At 38.7% G+C, this 19,617-nt stretch overlaps 1 protein-coding gene across 7 annotated transcripts in view; it reads right to left on the reverse strand.

Moving 5' to 3' along the window:
* Positions 1-19,617, reverse strand: part of nup214 (nucleoporin 214) — a 66,246-nt gene that overhangs the window by 19,907 nt on the left and 26,722 nt on the right. For 2 of the 7 annotated variants that reach the window (XM_080869999.1, XM_080869997.1), the window contains exons 33-36: positions 16,988-17,159; positions 15,643-15,821; positions 14,724-14,757; positions 12,089-13,185 (exon numbers count right to left, since the gene is read on the reverse strand). In XM_080869999.1, coding sequence (XP_080726125.1) covers positions 13,149-13,185; positions 14,724-14,757; positions 15,643-15,821; positions 16,988-17,159 — 422 coding nt within the window. In that variant the 3' untranslated portion in view covers positions 12,089-13,148. Of the gene's footprint in view, positions 1-12,088; positions 13,186-14,723; positions 14,758-15,642; positions 15,822-16,987; positions 17,160-19,617 lie in introns of those variants that run through there. The other 5 variants (XM_080870003.1, XM_080870001.1, XM_080869998.1 and 2 more) reach the window with 4 other exon arrangements.

Genomic DNA, 19,617 nt, shown 5'->3' on the forward strand with positions numbered 1-19,617 from the left:
AAATCAAAAGGACCAAGCATGCTCTGAATCAGAACAAAGAACGGCAGAATTTAAGAGCTGAACTGAAAAAAATCTTGAAAGCCTGCATGCATACGCACAAATCCCCCAGGCTTCACATACACAGCTGAGCACACAGTAGATTCTTGTAACACTGGTATGGATATTACTACTTTATGTATGCAATTATGTCACATTTTGCTGATGGCAGTAAAGCAAAGTAAATATGGGACATTAAAAAAAAGGACAAGAAGTGATTTAAAAAGATAAAGTCCAAGAATGCAGTTAAATATGGCATGGGCTCGTGTGCTCAGACAGTATATCATTTTCACTTGAATTTGATTTAAGAAAGCAGCAAACACAAATGTTTTCTGTAGATTCTTTGCAGTCAGTAGAGCTGAAACTACTGAACACCTGGGGCCAGATGTATAGACAGACACAAATACACACAAAAACCAGTGTACGCCTTTTTCCACACGTATACTGGTATTTAGAGGAAAAAGTGGGTCGAAAATGTTCTTAACTACCTCACAAATACTTTGTGTACACAGAATCATCCATATTAATATGCTGAATTTTACAAATCACAAACTGCATTGTAAATAATTGAGTGTGTACTAAATTCTCTCAAGCCATTTTGTATTTTACTGTTGTTTAGTGCATGAAGCTCATGCTTTTTCTTTTTTTTTTTTAACCTCTAGCAGGGGACTTTGTTCTCAGCCTGCAGAGTTGAGAGCTCTTTCTACAAATTGCTCTATGTATCCTATAGAAAAATCCGTGTGCATATTTCTAACTTTTTGTATGCACAATATTAGCTCAAAAAGAATTTTGGAAAGACTCCAAAACTGCATAAAACGATAGGAATATTTTCACATGAATGGTGTGCAGGGGTATACATCGTACTTATTCCCGTTGCAGATCAAAAGCTCTCCGATGCAGACTGTTTGGATTTGGAGACCACAGCTGCACACGGATTTAGAAATCTGAGATACAAAATGAATGAATAAACCCACTTTTTAAATATTTTCAGTTATAAAATATTAAGCTGGGAATATCTGTGTTTTTCATTTTGTCAGTCAATGCCATCTCTTAATTATTTTTTTTTTACTTTTCTCCTGTCTGCGTCACACAAATCTTTAAAAATGGGTCACTGTCAAATAGTTGCATTTGTATAAGTAAGAACAGCTAGGAACCTTTTTTTTTTTTTTTTTTTTTTTTTTAAAGATGTTATTTAAATAGGAGAAAAACAAGTGCACTGGTTAGGGACTACTTTTGGTTGCTTATTAATGCATATTTGGTGCATTTGAGGATTTTGCAGCATGAGGGATTGACTTGGAATAAACTATAATGCCCAAGGACAGAATGAGTGTTATGCAGTGCAACAACAGAGTTCACACAAGTGCTCTTACAAGTGGGGCTTTTAGCTGCGTCGGCTATGCAGGTAAAAGTTACTACTGGTTTCTTTCTTTCTTTTTTGTGTCAATAAGACAAATTTTATCTTCACCCTTACTCATTTATGTGTTCGGTCATCCAAACTGGAGGTATATATGCATAGACATAACCCAAATTCCAAAGGATTTCATCTTCAAAGCATATGAAACAGTTAACAGAGAAATAATCAACTTAAATTCTGACATTCAAAACTCTCATTGGATTTGGAATTATTTTTCTATCCCATGAGCACAAAATGTGCGAGTTTAGTCAAGTAATTTGTATGCAAGAGGACACATATGCTGAACAGTATGGATTTTTCCCCTTCTCACCTCCGCCACGAGTCTCACAGGACATCTCACAGCCCTTTGTTGGATTCTTTTAATTTTCTGTTCATCGCTTGTGACCCCATATCTCAGAACCACCTCTGCAATGGAGGACACTGACTGTCCAGCTTTAAAATAACAAAATATGTCCATTTACGAAACAAAATCTTACACGCGGTGTCGGGAGACTAAAGAAACGCCAGAGTGACGCGTGGAAGGCCATGTGTAAAAAAAGGGTTTTGTCCAGCAGCCTCTGTGTGTGTTCAGTTACTTGAGTCAGTTTGAGCCTCAACTGTCAATGCTATCCCGGTCGCATTCCTGAACTGCACATTCACAGCTATATTTACACGGCTCAGAGTCTCTGTGAGGGTGCTGCAGTATCCACCTGTCCCTATTTGTAATACCAAATAATCACTGCATCGCTTTATCTTTGGAACCAGACATTTCTATTAATAGTCCAACGATGCCAGCGTTTAAGTATGGAGAGATTGTCAAGTCGACCTGACGATTTTCAAACTGACTATCAGAATGGAGAAGAAAGGTGATTAATACAATTCTGAATGTGGCATGGTTGTCGTTGCCAGATGGGCTGATCCGAGTATTTCCGAAACTGCTGATTTAGTGAGACGTCCCTGCACAAACACATGGAAGTACTCTCGATGAAAATGCCTTGTTGATGCCAGAGGTCAGAGCAGAAAGGCCAGACTGCTTTGAGCTGATAGAAAGGTAACAATAACTCAAATAATGCTTTATTAAAACCAAGGTATGCAGAAGAGCATCATCACCACAGCCACCAGATCTCAAACAAATAGAGCAACTCTGGGATGAGGTGAAATGAAAGATTCACATCATTGATATACAGCGACTGTGTGATGCTGTCGTGTTAATATGGACCAAAGTTTTTGACAAATGTTTCCAGCACCTTGTTAAATCTGTGGCACAAAGAATTATAGCAGTTCTGAAGGCAAAAGAGGATCAAAGCCAGTCCTAGCTTGGTGTACATATTTATAACAACTGCACCATGTTGATTCTCATGGTTTGGACACACTAAATGCTTTTCTACTCTATTGGAACACTCAAACATGTCCTATTCACACAAAGTAGGCTTTATCTAAGGAAAAACAACCACAGATTTAATATATAATAAAAGAAAAATACAAATAAAAACAAATGTTATATGTTACTTGGGATTTTTTCCCACAAAGCTACGGCTTTACACAACAAAGGGCAACGGTTGGAGATATACCTAATATTTAAAAAAGCTCCAGGGTGAGGAGCTGAGACACAACAAGGACCCAGATATGCCAAGAAACCTAAGCTGTGTTTGTGAGCATCAATTAATACTGGCTCATTTTTAATCTATCACTTTAAGATGCGGGGTCTGCTAGCTGCTACTAGCAACATCAAAGCATATAGCTGACCCTTATGGAGGAAGCTTAATCTAGTACTTTTTAAGACTTTTCAGTGCCTGCAGGAACCATCCAGAAAATATTACGTAACATCTATTTAAAAACAAAATGCTGCAACAAAGCAGATAAATCACTGCTAAGCTTTAGCCCTGACAAACACACTGCAACCCCTACAATTATGTAAGAGATTGATTTATAAACATGTACATCTGGGCTGTCCAGCTGAGCCTTGAATGAGGACAATTACTGCTTAGCATATACCATTGTGGAATTTTCCATTTAAATTAATGATGCTGTTTGAGTGCTGAACATCGCATAAAATAAACCGGGCAGGGATACATAAGTACAGGGCAAGCTTTAACTGTCTACTGTGTAATTACAGCATGTGACAGACCCCACACCTCCAACATGTTGTAGTAAACTCGAGCAGGGAATGCATCCAGAGCCTTTGTGCAATTACGAGTTCAACTTCTAAACACCTCATCAGACATGTCCATCATTAACTTCTGTTAATATTAAAACCTTAAGCTCACATTAATAAAACACGAGACTCGCTCCGCTTTGATGTCATAATTTTTCTCCTCACGGTAGCTCAACTTCATTGACCCCAACAGAAGGCCTGGAAATCCAGTAGGTAGGTGATATAAACAACTATAAACGACAGCACATTGTGAGTGGCCTGGGCTTTTTTCTACCTTGTAGTAATTCAATTAAAATGTTCTAATGAAAAATTCAACTGATGAAACGTTCATTTTTAAATTAATTTAACATTTGCAGTTAATAAATAGACGATGCGCCACAAGATAAATGATTGAACCGCTCAGAGGAATGACTCTCAGTCTGGAGAGGTCTTATTACAAGATTGCTCATTTATAACCAGTAAATTAATAATGCATTATTTAATAACAGAAACAATAATTTATATAATGATATATATAGGACTTGTACAGTTTATTATAGTACTTACAAAAGTGAATCTTGATAACATTGTGAGAAATACAAAAGGTGAATAGGGCTTTCAAAGTTTTTCTTTGCACATTGGATAGCAAAGACAATTTTAAATTTTATCTTTAGGCATTTTGTTACTAGCAGCCTGTTGCAAAAACACATGATTTGGTCCCACTCTTCAGTTAAATCTGTGAAACATGACAAATGTAACACATTTGGACAGGCAAAGACCCAACACAGGACTTGAGAGATGCATCTGGCTCTTCAGTTGAGCCATCTACAATGAAGCCTCATCAGCAGTGTAAAGGGGGCTGTCAAAAAGCCATCCTTAGGGAAACGAAACAGGATGAAAGGGCAGAGGAATCCCAACTCACATAAGAACTGGAATGAAAATCGGTGGCAACAGATCATATGGAGCAATGAATCCAAATATATGACTTCTGGTTTAAACTGTCAGCGAAACGTGTGTTGTTTGGGGTTGAATTTTAGGTCAGTGGACTATTGTCAAAACTGAACAAATTATGTGAAAAGTGTACACATCCACCATGCAGGACCATGTGGAAAACAACGGCATAATTTTCATAGCACCACTGCCAGTCAGACATGGCAATGATCCTAAACACACCGTCAATGCAGTAACAGCAAAGCTAGATTGAAAAACACACGGTGGAGCACTATTAGACATTGACTGGTCTCCCCAGAGCCCAGACATCAACATTATTGAGGCTGTGTGAGATCCTTGAGACAGAAAACAGACCAAAAAAAAAAAAGACATCCAAACAAGAGCTTTGAATATAATTCAAGAAGCCTGGAACACTATTCCTGAAGACTTTTTAAAGAAATTACAAGAAAGCTTGCCTGAGAGAGTTTTATTGTGAATAAAATATGGGTTTATAAGATCTGCAAATCACTGCATTCTGTTTTTATGTGTATTTTACACAACATTCAATCTTTTTTAGAGCCGATTTTGAATGACTTGTGTGTCCTCTCTTTTAAAGTTCAGGTCACAGAATAACGTTGTGACCTTTGTTTAGTATTTGCTGGCAATAATTCAGAATTACATAATACCATTATTACACCGGCTGGAACAACACAACACCTTATACATTAGAGGGAATATTATTTCCTCAAGTATAAAGTTCTGATTAGAGCTGGGCGATAGAACGATAACGATATGTATCGCGATATAACTTTTACTCGATAGAGAAATTAAGCTATCGCGATAGACCTCGCCGCTCTTGTCCTCAAAGAAAAAAAAAAAAAAAAGGGGTCAGCCAATCCAAATTAAGTAGCGCAGAGCCGAACCAATCACAGCCGCAGCGTCACGTCGCGTGGCTTGTTACGTACAGCACAAGTGCCAAGCCGCACGTGTGTTTGTTTGGGAAGTAGCCAGCGGGTAATGGAGGAAATGAGTGTGCCGACTAGAAAAATCAACCGAGCGTGACCAAAGAGAAAACAGATGATGGTTCCAATGCCGGAGAGATTGTCGAACGGAAGAGCCATAGAAGTTCCGTAGTGTGAAGGTATTTCGGCTATTTCAAGTCTGACAAAAATAGAGTAGCGTGCACTGTAAATTGTGCCGAAAGCAAGTCTGGAAATACAATAAACTGGAGCATGCGTCACACTGTGCGCCACGTTATTGTTTCGGTGAAATGAATTTCTACAATACTGTTACTGTTAATTCTACTCTCTGCAGTGTTTAAATGCTTACATATACACACAGTTACTGTCCGTCCACACATACGACTCGGTTCTGCTTCTATGCCCCAGCTTTGTTTACTTTTTCCCACCGAGGCTTCTAGACTTCTGATTGGCCAACATTTCGGCACGGTTAGGAATCTAGCGCCACCTGCTGCTTTGGCATGTTCATAGCAGCGTTTTCCTTGATTTCTCTCTTTATGTGCGGACGGGATTATTTTTCAAAACGAAAACGGAAAATCTCAGTTTTCAAAAATACCCGTGTACGTGTGGACGTAGCCTCAGTCTCTGACTGGAAGCGCTAATTCGTCATTCGGCTTTTGTCAGACTAAAGTAACTGTTAAAACTGTTTGAAAAGCTAAGCTATACAACAAGGAGAGATTGAGAATTTCCTTTTAGTTCTCAGTTTATTTGATATTGACAAAAGTTAGTCAGTTTTGTCTGTTCTTCTGTTAAACAAACTAAGATTTATTTTTAGAATTAATATTTTGTTTCTAAGTGGAATTGACAATTTAGTCTGTTTCGTTTGTTCTATTTTGAAACTTAAACGCTTTAGCGGCTGCCTTTTGTGTAGTTTGCAATATTTGCCTTTATTTATCTGAAAAAGTCTCATGTTCCTTAAGTACATCTACCCTGTTGAACTTATTATGGGAAATAAATATTTAAATAAAAACAAGCTGCTGATTATTTCACATTTTACTTGTGAGCAACGGCACATTTAAATCTTACAAATATAGTTATTTGGCTTATATCGTGATATATCGTTATCGCCTGAAATGAAAAAAACATATCGTGATATGAAAAAATCTCATATCGCCCAGCTCTAGTTCTGATGAAACCAAAAAGCTCTGTTTTGGTCTCATCTGCTCAAGAACGATTCCCCAACAGCCTTCTGCTTTGTATGAATGACAGACGTTTAGTGTTCTCTTTATGATTGCCCCATCAAAACATACATTTGGTGTTTTAAGAGAGGCCTACAGCTTTTTACAATTAACCCTGGTTTTCTTTGAGATCTACACACCTTCCTCTTGAAGTGGGTGTGCCAAACATAAGATCCATGAGCCGGTATTGGCCCGGCAAAGACTAATCTTGGTTATTGGGTGGCTTTAGACAAAGGGGAAGGAAGACATTTTTTGACTTTTAACTGTATCTTCACAGGTTTTACAGCTTTTCCTGCTGATAAGGACCTCCCCCATGTCCATTCATAATAAACCAAAGTCATTAAATTATTGATTTCGATAATTTTACACATTTATGTCTTACAATTTAAGCCCAAAGAGTCATGCTGACAGGTTTCTTTCATCTTTATCATGTAGAAAAACGGAGACATGCTGCTGAAATTGCTCTTAGATGAAGATCTCTCACCGACTAAATGTGTAGTTAAGCTTTTCACATAAAAGTAAATGTGTAAAAGTAAAGATGTAAAGTGATTGACATTCTTGTCTTGGAGTAATCTGAAGTAATTTTGGGTGCCCAGGGAGAGTAACAATGGTCTTCAGGTTTCTTTTTTTGGATCTCTGACTGTGAAATGGTGAACTCTAGACTCTTCGAAGATGAATTTGTAATGTCTGCTGATCTGATGAGGATCCAGTTCACCAAAAAAAATTCTCCTGTCTTCATGTGATACACTTCAATAAAGGTGTTGAGAAGGTCATATTTTGATAGATCCATGCATATGCTCCAAATAAAAATTCCTGTAACACCAGATCACTTGCAGTGGCTCCTCAAAATATCTTAAGATTCTATTTAGGATTTTTAAAAAGAGGGTGAGAAAGACCCAAAAATAAAGAATACTTTTTGGTGGATATATTTCTAAAACATTCATATATTAAAACCGGTGAGGTCAAAATGATGTTTAAAGGGGAACACCAGAAAGCTTCACTGCAGCAGCTGTCATAAGTAGCCGTTACAAGCCTTTTGGCCTTTCTGAAAAACCTGAGTGCCTCTAACATCTGATGCAACACTGGACATCCACGATCATGTCTATTAGGTAAGAGCTTAAAGCCTTTCCTCACTAATCCACTCACATGCAGTGTAAGTGTTGAAATTGTGGTTTCACATGTTACTGATCTTTTCGGCTAAGGCGCTGGCCTGAATACTTTGGATGTACTTGGAAGACTAAGTGAAATTTGCATGAATTTAGAACTTGGAGAATTAAAAAAAAAAAAAGGAAAAAAAATCCTTTGAAGTATCAAGATAAGCGATTAAGCGATGACACAGGCCTTGCATAATCCCTGCGAATGAGTTAAAGACAGAGAAGGGGAAAAAGGAGAGGAGATTTGGAGCTGAAGTAGGGAAGTAATAAAAACAAAAAGAGATAAACCCTGAGAGGTTGGGGGGGGGGGCTCAGATATTGTTTATCACTCATTCTGTTCATCGGTGTGCTGCTACAGTGCTCAAAGCGGTTGTTAGCATTTAAGAAATAGGCATAAAGTGACCATTGCTTTCTGCCGCAACTGCAGGACAAAAACATCTGGAGGTGATGAGAGTGAAACAAAGAGTAGAGTGTTCAGTGGTGTACAAGTTGGCTCCACACACCGACGCTTCAAACTATTTAACTGTGACAACATTCAAGAAAAAATGAAAATATCTAATATAATCAGAGTATGAAGTAAAAGCTGAGCTTGTACCAGTGAGTTGTTTTTAAAAAACGCTTAATCATTCTTGCAGTCTACATCAATGACTGCAAGACTTATTTAGGTAAAGAATGAGACAACTTTCAGCTATAAGCAGAAAAAGCTGCTAAACAAGACCAAGAGCCTACAGTCACGCTGGCAGCTTTGAGAGTTTGCACTTTTCAACAAGTTTTAGTGCTTATATTCACCAACTTATTTCGCTAGCGGGAGAATTCTGGCTTTAGGCATCTCTGACAGAATGCTGTCTTTTCTTCAGTTTTTAGTCACAGGTTGATTTGATTTCAGAAAAAGTCTTTATTTTGGTTTTACAAAGTCCCTTGTCAGTAACAGTAACCATGCCCTGTTGAGTCCGTCTGGCTTCAAGATTTAAATGAAAAATTGTTACATGTACAAATATAATTGTATCATCTTCAGACATTTAGTCACAAACTAAGGCATCAGGATGTGACATTTTTAACTAAGTTTAAGGTTTTATAGAATCACAGGCCATTTCTTTAGGTACATCTTCCTATTAGGCACCTCTGTCAGTGCACCCCAGGGTGGCTGTGGCTACGATGTAGCTTGCCATCACCAGTGTGTGAATGTGTGTGTGAATGGGTGGATGACTGGATGTGTAAAGCGCTTTGGGGTCCTTAGGGACTAGAAAGGCGCTATACAAATACAGGCCATTTACCATTATTTTTTCCCCCTAGATATTTTTATTAAATTTTCTGCATCCACTTTTACAAAAGACAAATTGAACAATATGCCGTTTTCTTTTTGAAGAACATAAGACAATATGGAACATACACTCCCACCTCATAAGTATAAGAGTACCAGTGGGTGTACACACACAAAAAAAAGATCCAATCTAATAATACAAATAGTAAACCCTGGAGTACAAGATAGCAGTTCCTGAGTATACAAGAGAGATGTGCAGAGTTTCAGAACCCACACCCCTACACAGACTACATCTTCCTATTATTGGGTTGGGCTCCTTTTTGCCTTTATATCTGCCTCAATTCTTTAAGGCACAGATTAAACAAGGTGCTGGGAACATTTCTTGGGATTTGGATCCATACTGGCGCGATAACATAATGCCGATTTGTCAGGTAAATATCCATGATCCGAATCTACCCGATTCACCACATCCCAAAGGTGCTCTGTTGGATTGAGATCTGGTTATTGTCGAGGCCATTTGAGTACAGCGAACTTACCATCTACACAAAGCTACTTTGAAATGATTTGAGCTTTGTGCTTAAAGCAGCCATCAGAAGATAGGCACACTGTGTCTGTAAAAGAATGGGCATGGTCAGCAGCATTACTTGCATAGGCTGAAGCACTTAAATAATGATGAACTGGTACTAATGTTTCATGTTGTTTACACCAAATTCTGAACTGACCATCTGAATGTTCCAGCAGAAAGCAGTCTGGGCATTCTTTTCTGATCTCTGGCATCAGTAAGGCAGTTTTATGCAATGTTGTTGTTTTTTGGATGTTTCCTCTTTTTAAAACCAGTCTGTAAACCCTGCAGATTGCTACTCTGTCATTTTCACACACACAACTTCTAAAGTAGTCAGACCTGTGGCACCAATCATTTCAAGTCACATTCAAAGTGACTTTAATCACTTTTCTTCAACCTTTCTGATGCAGTTTGAACTTAGGCACACTACCCTTGACCATGTCTACATGCCTAAAATGCATTTTTATAAAAAGAAAATATCCAATAGTTATTATGAGATTTCACTTGAATTGATTTATCTTGAAATCCTAAATGTCTGTAAAAAATTTGGCACTGATCTATGGATGAAAACGTTTATGTCACTGCTGGCACAGGAGAAAATACCAAGGAATCACCACAGAGATTGGAATGGATTGAATCCCTTCAAAGTACTATCGATATCTGTGCCCTACTTCATGGCTGTTCATTGGATAGCTGTCAAGATATTTTAGTGTGGAACAAAATGTCAGACTAACACACCAACATTGCGAACTGTTGATGACAGCCGTTACAGACAGATCCCCTTTAACATAACATAATGAATATGGTCCAAGTGGTCTGTTTTTGATTGTTTCTCTGTTAAATACTGAAATATTTCACAATAGCATAGTTAAGGAATAAATCCATTGTGCACCACAAAGTCAGCAAGCATGCAGAAGGCAGGAGAAATAGGAAGTGAGGTCTCTGTTGTCTGTTAGTGGATTATTGGATTATCTGCAGAAACACGATTACCCATTAGGGCATATTGTGCATTCTCCTTCAGTAGAGATGCTGCTCACAAAAGCCTTGGTTAACCCTAACCTTGCAAAACAGGGACTCAAAACAGGCTAGCTGCTAAAATATGCACAACTTGGGCCACTTTAGTGACCGAAATCAGCAGCATTTACTGTAGAAATAGCACTCTGTTCATAGATATGCCTAAAGACTCGAACGAGCACACACCGAGGCTCATGCAGCAATGATGAATATGTGCTCAGGAGCTGCTAATCATCACTGAATGGGGGGTTGGGCTGGGAGACAACAGAGAATGAGGGTGGGGCTGGGGGAGGGATGGGTGGGTGTTTGGTTTGGACTAAACTATTTTTATCCGGATTCCATGAAGACAGCTGCCAACCTCCCGAGTGTGAGACTCTCCTGCCCTCCTTATCCCCAGGAACAATGACATTAGACACCACCTCTGAGTATTTCGGCTAGGCATGTGGTAAAATAATAATAATTACAATAAAGGCTCCTCTTTTAATGCTTTCATTGAGGCCAGTTGTGGAGTGGGTGCTGAAAATCTCATAAGCTCATCCGGTTTAGCTGAAAGCATTACAGACTTCAGGCTCTGCAACAGCCCGTGTGCTGCTGTAATCTGCCATCGTGTCCAACTATCAATCTTTACCTGAGATGTCAAAGAGGCTTCGGTGCGATCATGTGTGTAATGCTGATAATCGAATTCTTCTTCAAAATAAAATTGTAATTGCTGAATATTTTCTTTGGATCTTCATTGTTCAATTGTTCATTAACCAATTACTTGCATATAAAATCCATTTATAGCTACTTATTCTTCACTTGTGGATGCCAAAGCCATCAAAGGCTCCAGCCTGCTCTTTTTATCTATTGAGGACAGAATATGGGCTTTTCTTTTTTAGCAGGTGTCTATTACAGGCCACATGCCATGACCCTGACATTCCCATGCCACTTCAGGCCCACCAGGACTTCTGCCATCCGTTTGCAGAGAGATGCAAGATAAGGGCTGACAGAGTGACAGTGACATCCTCCACAGCCATAAGCTAACAATGTTACTCTGCTTCCTGGGGCCACATGCCACAAACATCAGGGCTCTGATACCTCCCTCAACATTTGCCCACAGCCACCTTCAGCTCCTGTATGTGGAATCCTTCCAGAAGCAAAGAAGAAAATAAGGTACATATCATGGTTCACTAATTAATGTTGTTCTTCATGCCACCCACTCGTGTTAAAGTGTAGCTTTATGTTTTCTCCTCACAATTATATTGTGGTCAGTGTACGTCAATGAACGTCACTGAGCAGAGAGACTGATGTTCAGATGATGCCTGTTTTTATACTTATGGCATGAGAGTGGAAAGTTCCTCTCAGCTATAATCATATTACAATTTGTAGACAAGTAATGGGCCACCTGTACATTACTCCTACAGAAGATGCTCATCCATGGAAACGCATGCCATTAAGCTATTGGTGCAGTTTTTGTGCCGATGTTAATGTCAGAAGATTGAGTCAGCAAAGCGCTGCAACTTTTAGATATTCTGTGACTCCAATCAGTAAGTTTATGTAGTCTGCCACTTCATGGTTGGGTTCTGTAGCTCCTTAACGATTCTACTTTGTAACAATAGTACTTGAAGTCGAATATCGCGGAATATCAAGGAGGGCCTAAAATAAAGGAATCCTATTACAGCACCACACTCTTAAGAGCCACACATTCTTTCACAAATCCTTGTAAAAGGCAGGCTGCATGGACCGGTGCTCGATTTTACACACCTTTAGCAATGGCACTGAAACCACCTTACATCAAAGATTTCTATCCAGGCAGCTACAGTTATTTTCATGGGAAAACAGAGCAAGACAAATTATTACCAGTGCTCACATTAAGTGTAGACAAAAAAAAAACTTGAAATATTTGGTTTATTCTTAGTTTTCCATGTAAAAATACACATCCGAGGGATGGATTTAGTGGGGGGGAAAACAAAACAAAAAACAATTTTTTTTAAACGTCTTATTTCAACAAGTCAAAATTTAAAATCAGTTTTTGCTATTAAATACACACCTCCAAGTTTTGCATTTTTCACACATACCTAATCTGTCAAAGTCTGCATTGGCAGCAACGTAAAAGTAGACTGGATGTTGTTTTAACAGCTTTACAAAGTTAAAGAGTGAAAGTAAAGCTCAGGGTTTTTTTTAAGTCATGTTTTCAAAGTGCAAAAATTGTACTTGTAAGGCAACAACCCTTGATGTGTGTATATTGTGACAATGAAGACAACCATACACTCTTTACTTGTAAACATGTCAAAACTTGATTCAACTGTGTCCAAGAAAATATTAAGATCACAAAAAGTTATAACATGTGTCTGCTCTATGAGCAGCCAACCCAAACACAATGCAGCCTTGCGCTTCTCCCAATGTATGGCCCAGAGAGCTTTAAGTGAAGAAGAAGAAATGTCGCAGTGGCATCTACAGTAGCTCAAGGTGGTTTAAAAGACAAAAACTAGCTTCTCCAACTGGAAAATGTTTGAGAATTTGATCTGTAAAAAGAGATCAGAGAGAGAGAGGGAGAGACATTACTGAGAAAGAGTTTTGAATGTTTAAAAAGTCAGCAGCAGGACTATTAAAATGACCTCTAACGAGCAAATCAAAACACAGACACCATGACATCTTGTCCACCCACGCACCCACCCAGTGTTCTTATAGATTTGACATCATGTCGTCCTAATTGCTTTCCGCAGCATTTTTCCAGGCAGGTTGTGAAATAAATCAAATGAAAAAACGCGTTGAATTCAGTGAAAGTGTCTGATTTTGTACTCCTGCATTTGCCTTTTGTCTTGGCAGCAATGACAAGTGCACATGATGAATGGTTTTTACATTGGAGAGAGCTGCTGTTAAGAGCCATATTTTATTGTAGGATTATGATTTATTGTTAGCAATGATTACACTTTTCAAAACTGGTTTTAGAGTTGTCAATGGAGATGTTTAGTTTTTCACAGCACAGGGTAATAAAAACACTGGAATGTTTCTGTTCGTTCTTTTTAAGGTTTAAACACAAATCCAAGGTTCCTACAAATAATTTCTTGATAATCATGAATGGATTTCATTTTAATTCAGGCTTTTTCCCCAGTGTCATTGTAGTAGAAGGTTTTTTTGTTAATATTATTAAATCAAAAATTATAACGCTTGTAGATTTGAGAAATAAAAGTAAAGGCAATTTTGACTTGGCAACAATCCTGTCTGTACAAAGAATGTAATATGCATACAGTTTTGAAGGCAGACACAAGAGAAAAGCAGAAAAGACTGAAAGAGAAGGATTATTAACAGAATGTGAATGTGTCCAATAGACTAAGCCTTGTCTTCACACACTCCTGCACACTTCAGAGTGCATTCCACTGGAACACACCCCGGGGAAACACTGGCTGCCATGTGACACATGGAAAATGAAGCGAGAAGCAGTATAAAAAGGTAGAAAGTGAAATTGAAGGATGACAGGAAAGAAGAGGAGATAGAGAAGAGGAGGTGAAGGAAAAAATAATCACTTTAATTAGTTTTAGGTTTAATTAGTAAGAAAGCTCTGCTTGAACATTTAAACCATGCACAGCCAAGTAAGGAGCACCAGCTTCACAGGGGCTGAGAATGAAAAGCCACACCCACACACCCTTCATGTGCTATAGATTTAGCAAGTGCAGCATTGGGTAGTTTTTAGAATATCTTCTAAATATGACTAAAAACAATATTTTCCTATAATAATTGCTTTCAAAATTTACTGTAAGACAATGCAGTGAAATAATGGTGAATATGAGCGATTATGAGGAACAGAGGAAAGAAAGAAGATGGAAAAGAGGAAAGAAATGAGGTTAGATGAGGTGGTATTAAACCTGAAAGGTTCTATAGGGAGCACTGCGGTGCAAGATGGAAGCTTCAGCAGAGTTCAAATACCACAGGCACAATGCAGTGCTGCCAGCGAGGAACAGAGAAATGTGGGTCTGTCTACTTATCAGTTCACATTAACACACACAAGAAAAAAAACCACACAAAAAGACTAATTAAAACTAGATGGATGGACCACACTTACTGGTTTGCAGACCCAAAGGTGTTTCCAGAGAATCCTAAAAATATAAAAAATAAATACATGATTAATTTGGTAATTGTTACTGCAAGTGGGAAAAAAAGACTAATGGAAGTCTCACTTCACAGCGTGAGTCACATGATCTGTGTGCCTATGTGTTGGAAGTGGGTTAGTGGACAGTCCTATGTACAGTATGCATATTGTGTATAGTGTGCATCCACAATACCATTAAAACTTCAGAAAAAAAATAAAGCAGAGGACTGAAACAAAGGAGAGAAATATCAAAGAAATGAGTGCATGGAAAAATAATTTGGATCTTGCATGCATGAAAACTCAGAGGGATGCACACCAGTCATCTCGGCAAAGAAACCTGTAACAGCTGTAATGCAGTGAAAGTTTATAGATGTGCAGGACAGGCAAATTCACCATACAGTGTGTTACAGTGAACCCCTTTCTGTCTCATTAGCCCATGAAACATAAAATGTATTCATCCATCCTTTGTCATCCTTTGTCTTTATCATGTTTGAGAGGGAAGTACTCCTTGGATATGTTTCGCACAAACTTGCATTGTGTTGCCAAATGAGGAAATTGACCACTTTAAAATCTTCATGTGATGCACAATCTACCCTAAAAGTGTAATTAACACAACAAAAACACTTGTTTGGTCGCAATACTCAGGAAATTTCTATTGCACAACAATAAAGCCACCTTCCTTTTTCAAGTTTGAAAGACAGTTAAAGTAAAGAAACTTGTGATAAACACTGTACAATGGCTAAAATTGTACAGTTGCTGGAAGAATGGCGCTGTTGAGTGACTCACTGTAGGGAATAAACTAGAGTGATAGCAGGCAAGATGGCAGCTGAAGATGATGAGGAAGGGGGAAAAAATAAAAACAAAAATAATTCAGGTAAAGTAGTAGTCTCACCTCCTGGCTGTGGCTGTTGTCCAAAACCTGAAAAGCTGCTGGGCTGACTTCCAAACCCAGGTCCCTGCTGGGCCAGGCTCCCGAATGATGGAGCGCTCTGACCGGCTAGCGCACCAAAGGACGGAGTGCTAGGAGGTGGGGCAAACCTGAAAACCGGAGCAGGTGCTGAGGTTGTGATACTGTAAAACGCAAAAGTTACAACTGAAAAAAAGACAGCCACACCTGAATGGGGCTGGTAAGACAAAATGCTTGACAATATTAGGTTACTGGTCTGACAGTCATAAATTCATAATTAAACACACATACATGTGAGCAAATAGTTTGTCCAAGATGTTTTTATTGGTTAGTTAAACATGTAAACAAAGCAGAACATTCAAGATAGTGAATGTGAATTTGTTTAGCTTTATTTTTTTATTTTTTTACTTGTTTGGCATGTGAGGATTGACAGGCTGGGATTTATACATTAATCCTTTCTACAGGACCCAACGCCCGCTCACTCCCAAGGGAGAGAAAAAAAGAATAAGCAAAACAGTGAAAGAGAGAGAGAGAGAGAGCATGTCAGTTTAATCTGCAGGCTTCATGACCCCAGATTGAGATTATCTGGAGGGAATAATCTAGTCTGGCACAGAGCTGGGTTTGTTTTGTGCTGGCAACCATGGTTGCTGGTATCAAAACACATGCACATGTGAACACACCAGAGGTTAATGCAAATCATTAGAGTATAAATGATAAGGAGGAGGGGAGGATTAAAAAACATAATAATCAGGAAATCCTGCCTGAAGTCAGAACTGCTGGAATTAGATTAGATAGAAATGTGTGTGTTTAAAAGTAATAAAATTAAGCCTCACTTCCCAAATTTGCCTCATATAACTCTATAGACCAATAAAAATGTTTTGTTTCTCTACACTTAAATGTTAATGGGGTTTTTAATAGTGTTGTTAAATGCTGCTTTCAGCTGGTTTGTCTTGTAGTGCTGAGAACACTGAAAGGCGCCTATTATGACAATAATAGCCTGATGACAATGACATTTTCAAATACTCATTGTCTGCAACAGTGGGTTGAGAAAAAAAACAGTTCTCTGTTACACTACTTTGTCAATGAAAGGTTGTTCTACTGAAAATATTTTCCGCTTTAATTCCGCTTGAATATCAGAGCAGGCAAAGAAAATAGATTACAGACAAACTAGATGCAGATAGAAGTTCTATAAACAAAGTTCAGCTAAAGGTTCAGCCACCCTGAATCAAAGTGGCTGAACCTTTAGGTTGCTCTAAAGTCAGCTTTAATTACACAACGATGGATTTTTTTTCCATATCAAACCTTTCAAAAAAGACTTCGTCTTGCTTACCCAAATCCTCCCATGTTGGCAGCCGCGGTGCCCTCTCCGAACACTTTGCCAGCCGATGATCCAATAGGACTGCTGAATGAAGGGCTTGAGCCAAAAGATGCTCCAGCACCAAATGCTGGGGAACCCCCAAAAGAAGGAGGACTCCCAAACACCGGAGCACTGCCAAAGCCACCTGTAGGAAGGAAATCGGATAACAGAGCAGGAAGTTACTTGGTTTCCAGCGTTCTTTCTACAAAGAAAATACAGAAGAAATGTGAGTCATGAAGCAATTTCTGTAACTTTTATAACATTATATGCTAAGTGGCTTATTTACATCAGGCATTACATCCATGTAGATGTTTTTTCCCTTTAACAAAGCTACTGCAAACACTAAAATTTAATCTAGAGTTCTTCTTGGACTCATATGAAGAAACATAAATTGAATTTAGTGCTGGCACTTCCAAAAAGGAAAATAAATTCCTAGGTAAAGACAGAAAAAGTATTTTAGCTATGTTTTAAATTTAAAATTTTTTTTAAAAAAATTGCATATCCCCCTATTGTAACTCATCAGAAGCTACCTGAGTACACGTGTGGGCATTTACAGTATTGTTGTGCACAGCCTCTGGAGCAGTAAACTGTTATAAGCATGATGAGTACTTCACACCAATTCAAAGCCTCTGATTGGCAGGAGAGAAAGAGTGTACTGAAATTACAGCCTGGCTAGCAGCATGCCCCAGTAAATAATTGATTGAGCTAATGTAACAAGAATACATTCCCCCTGCATGGCCAGTGATGGAGAATTAGTGTGCTGAGGGTTACCAATATCCCAGAGGCTCTGAGGTACAGCTTGAATAGCTGCTACTACTATGACTACTCATGGCCACGAGCAGCAAAGTATCAGCATATCGGTTTTTAAATTTACATGATGTTTTCAGACAAACTACAATGTGATGTAGACAGGGTTTCTCCTGGTTTAAAACAGCCCTCTAAGGGCGAATTTAACTACGCCTGCACTGGTTTTTATCCATAGCGCCCCAGCTCTATTCAGAAGTGATTTACACAATAAAGACCACTTTTAAATGTATAATAATGAGTTCTCCAAGAATTGACTGAAAATAATCAGCGCATCATCTCGATAGATTAAGAAAAACATGGTGGGGTTCACCAATGTGTTGAACCATTTAAAATGTTTCTCAAAGTAAGAGTGCAAAGAATATGAGGAATTCAACTTTTACAGGAAATTACATTATATATCCAAGACATGTATGAGTTTAAGTTAGTTGGTGTTTCTAAATTTGAAAGTAGGTGTGAAAGTGAGCGTGAGTGGTTGTCTCTTTGTGTTAACACTGTAACAGATTCAGGCCCTCAGGCAGCGCAGCATGGAAAGCGCACATTTCTCGGGTGGAAATCAGGAACCCTTTGAATGCTGTGATCAGTCACCAATTGATCAGTCACCAAAAACCATATCTAAATGAGGGTCGAACGCAGTGCTGCCTGTTAGAGGCTGAGCTTAATTTAAGATGCATTGAGCAGAAGTGGAAAACTATCCCATGGTCATGGTTCTTGACTAAAATGCTTTAGAGGTTCATCCAGTGAGAACAAAACACAAGGATTAATAGATAAAATACGCTAAAATAAAAATAGAATAAAAATAGGAATGCACTGAGATGTCTTTACTCAACTCGAGCTAAAAGCCAGGAAGACCAGGTGAGTTTTGAGTAAAGACTTGAAGGTCTCTCCACTACAAACAGATCTGATGTTTTGGGGTTGGCGGTTCCACAAGACAGGGCCTAGAACCAAAATGGCCTTGTCTTGGGAACATCCAAAATCATCTGATTGGAAGACCTTAGTGCCCTAAGTGGAGCGTGGATACTTAAAAGCTCAGATAAATTTGGGGGGGGGGGGGGGGGGGGTGCAATAGCATCTTAAAATCAATTCCAAAAAAAAAAAGGGACAGGGAGCCAATGAGGACAGGATAAAACTGGGGCAATGTGCTCTCACATTTTTGCCCCTGTAAGATGTCGACCAGCTGCATTTTGAACTAACTGTAAACTTCAGATAGCAGAGTGACCCAGGCCTGCAAAAAGGGAGGTACAATAGTTGGGGCAAATACAATTAAAAGCATGGATAACTCTCTCAAGGTAGATAGGGCTTGACTTTGGCCAACTGTCCGAGTTGATAAAACCCTGCTTTGACCACAGAGCTAATCTGTCCGTCGAATTTGAAACCACTGTCAAAAATAAGATCCAAATTCCTGGTAAAAGGTTAAAGGTTAAAACCCTAAAGTGCCAAAAGTGCGAGCGAGTTACTGAGCTGTTCGGGGCGACCAAAAGCAACATCCTCAGTCTTCTCCTCATTTAGAAATGGAAAGTTTTTAGGTAGCGTGAGCAGTTAAGATGTGGTTTAAATGACTCTTTGTTGTTTGCTTTGATTGAGAGACAGATTTGAAAAATAAAATTTGAATTTCTTTTTCAAAGTCCTACTCATCGTGTACCCAGGTTAAAGAGTATAAGAAACCATCTGACTTTTGAAATCAGCACTCTGCAAAGGCAATCATCCATGATGGTATAGGGATGGATTAGTTCATTTGTTATAGGAAAATTTTCACCCATAACAAATTTCTATTTATACAAAAAGCTTATTCACACGTG

The sequence above is a fragment of the Rhamphochromis sp. 'chilingali' genome (genome assembly GCF_963969265.1).
Source record: "Rhamphochromis sp. 'chilingali' genome assembly, chromosome: 2".
NCBI classification, from domain to species: domain Eukaryota; kingdom Metazoa; phylum Chordata; class Actinopteri; order Cichliformes; family Cichlidae; genus Rhamphochromis; species Rhamphochromis sp. 'chilingali'.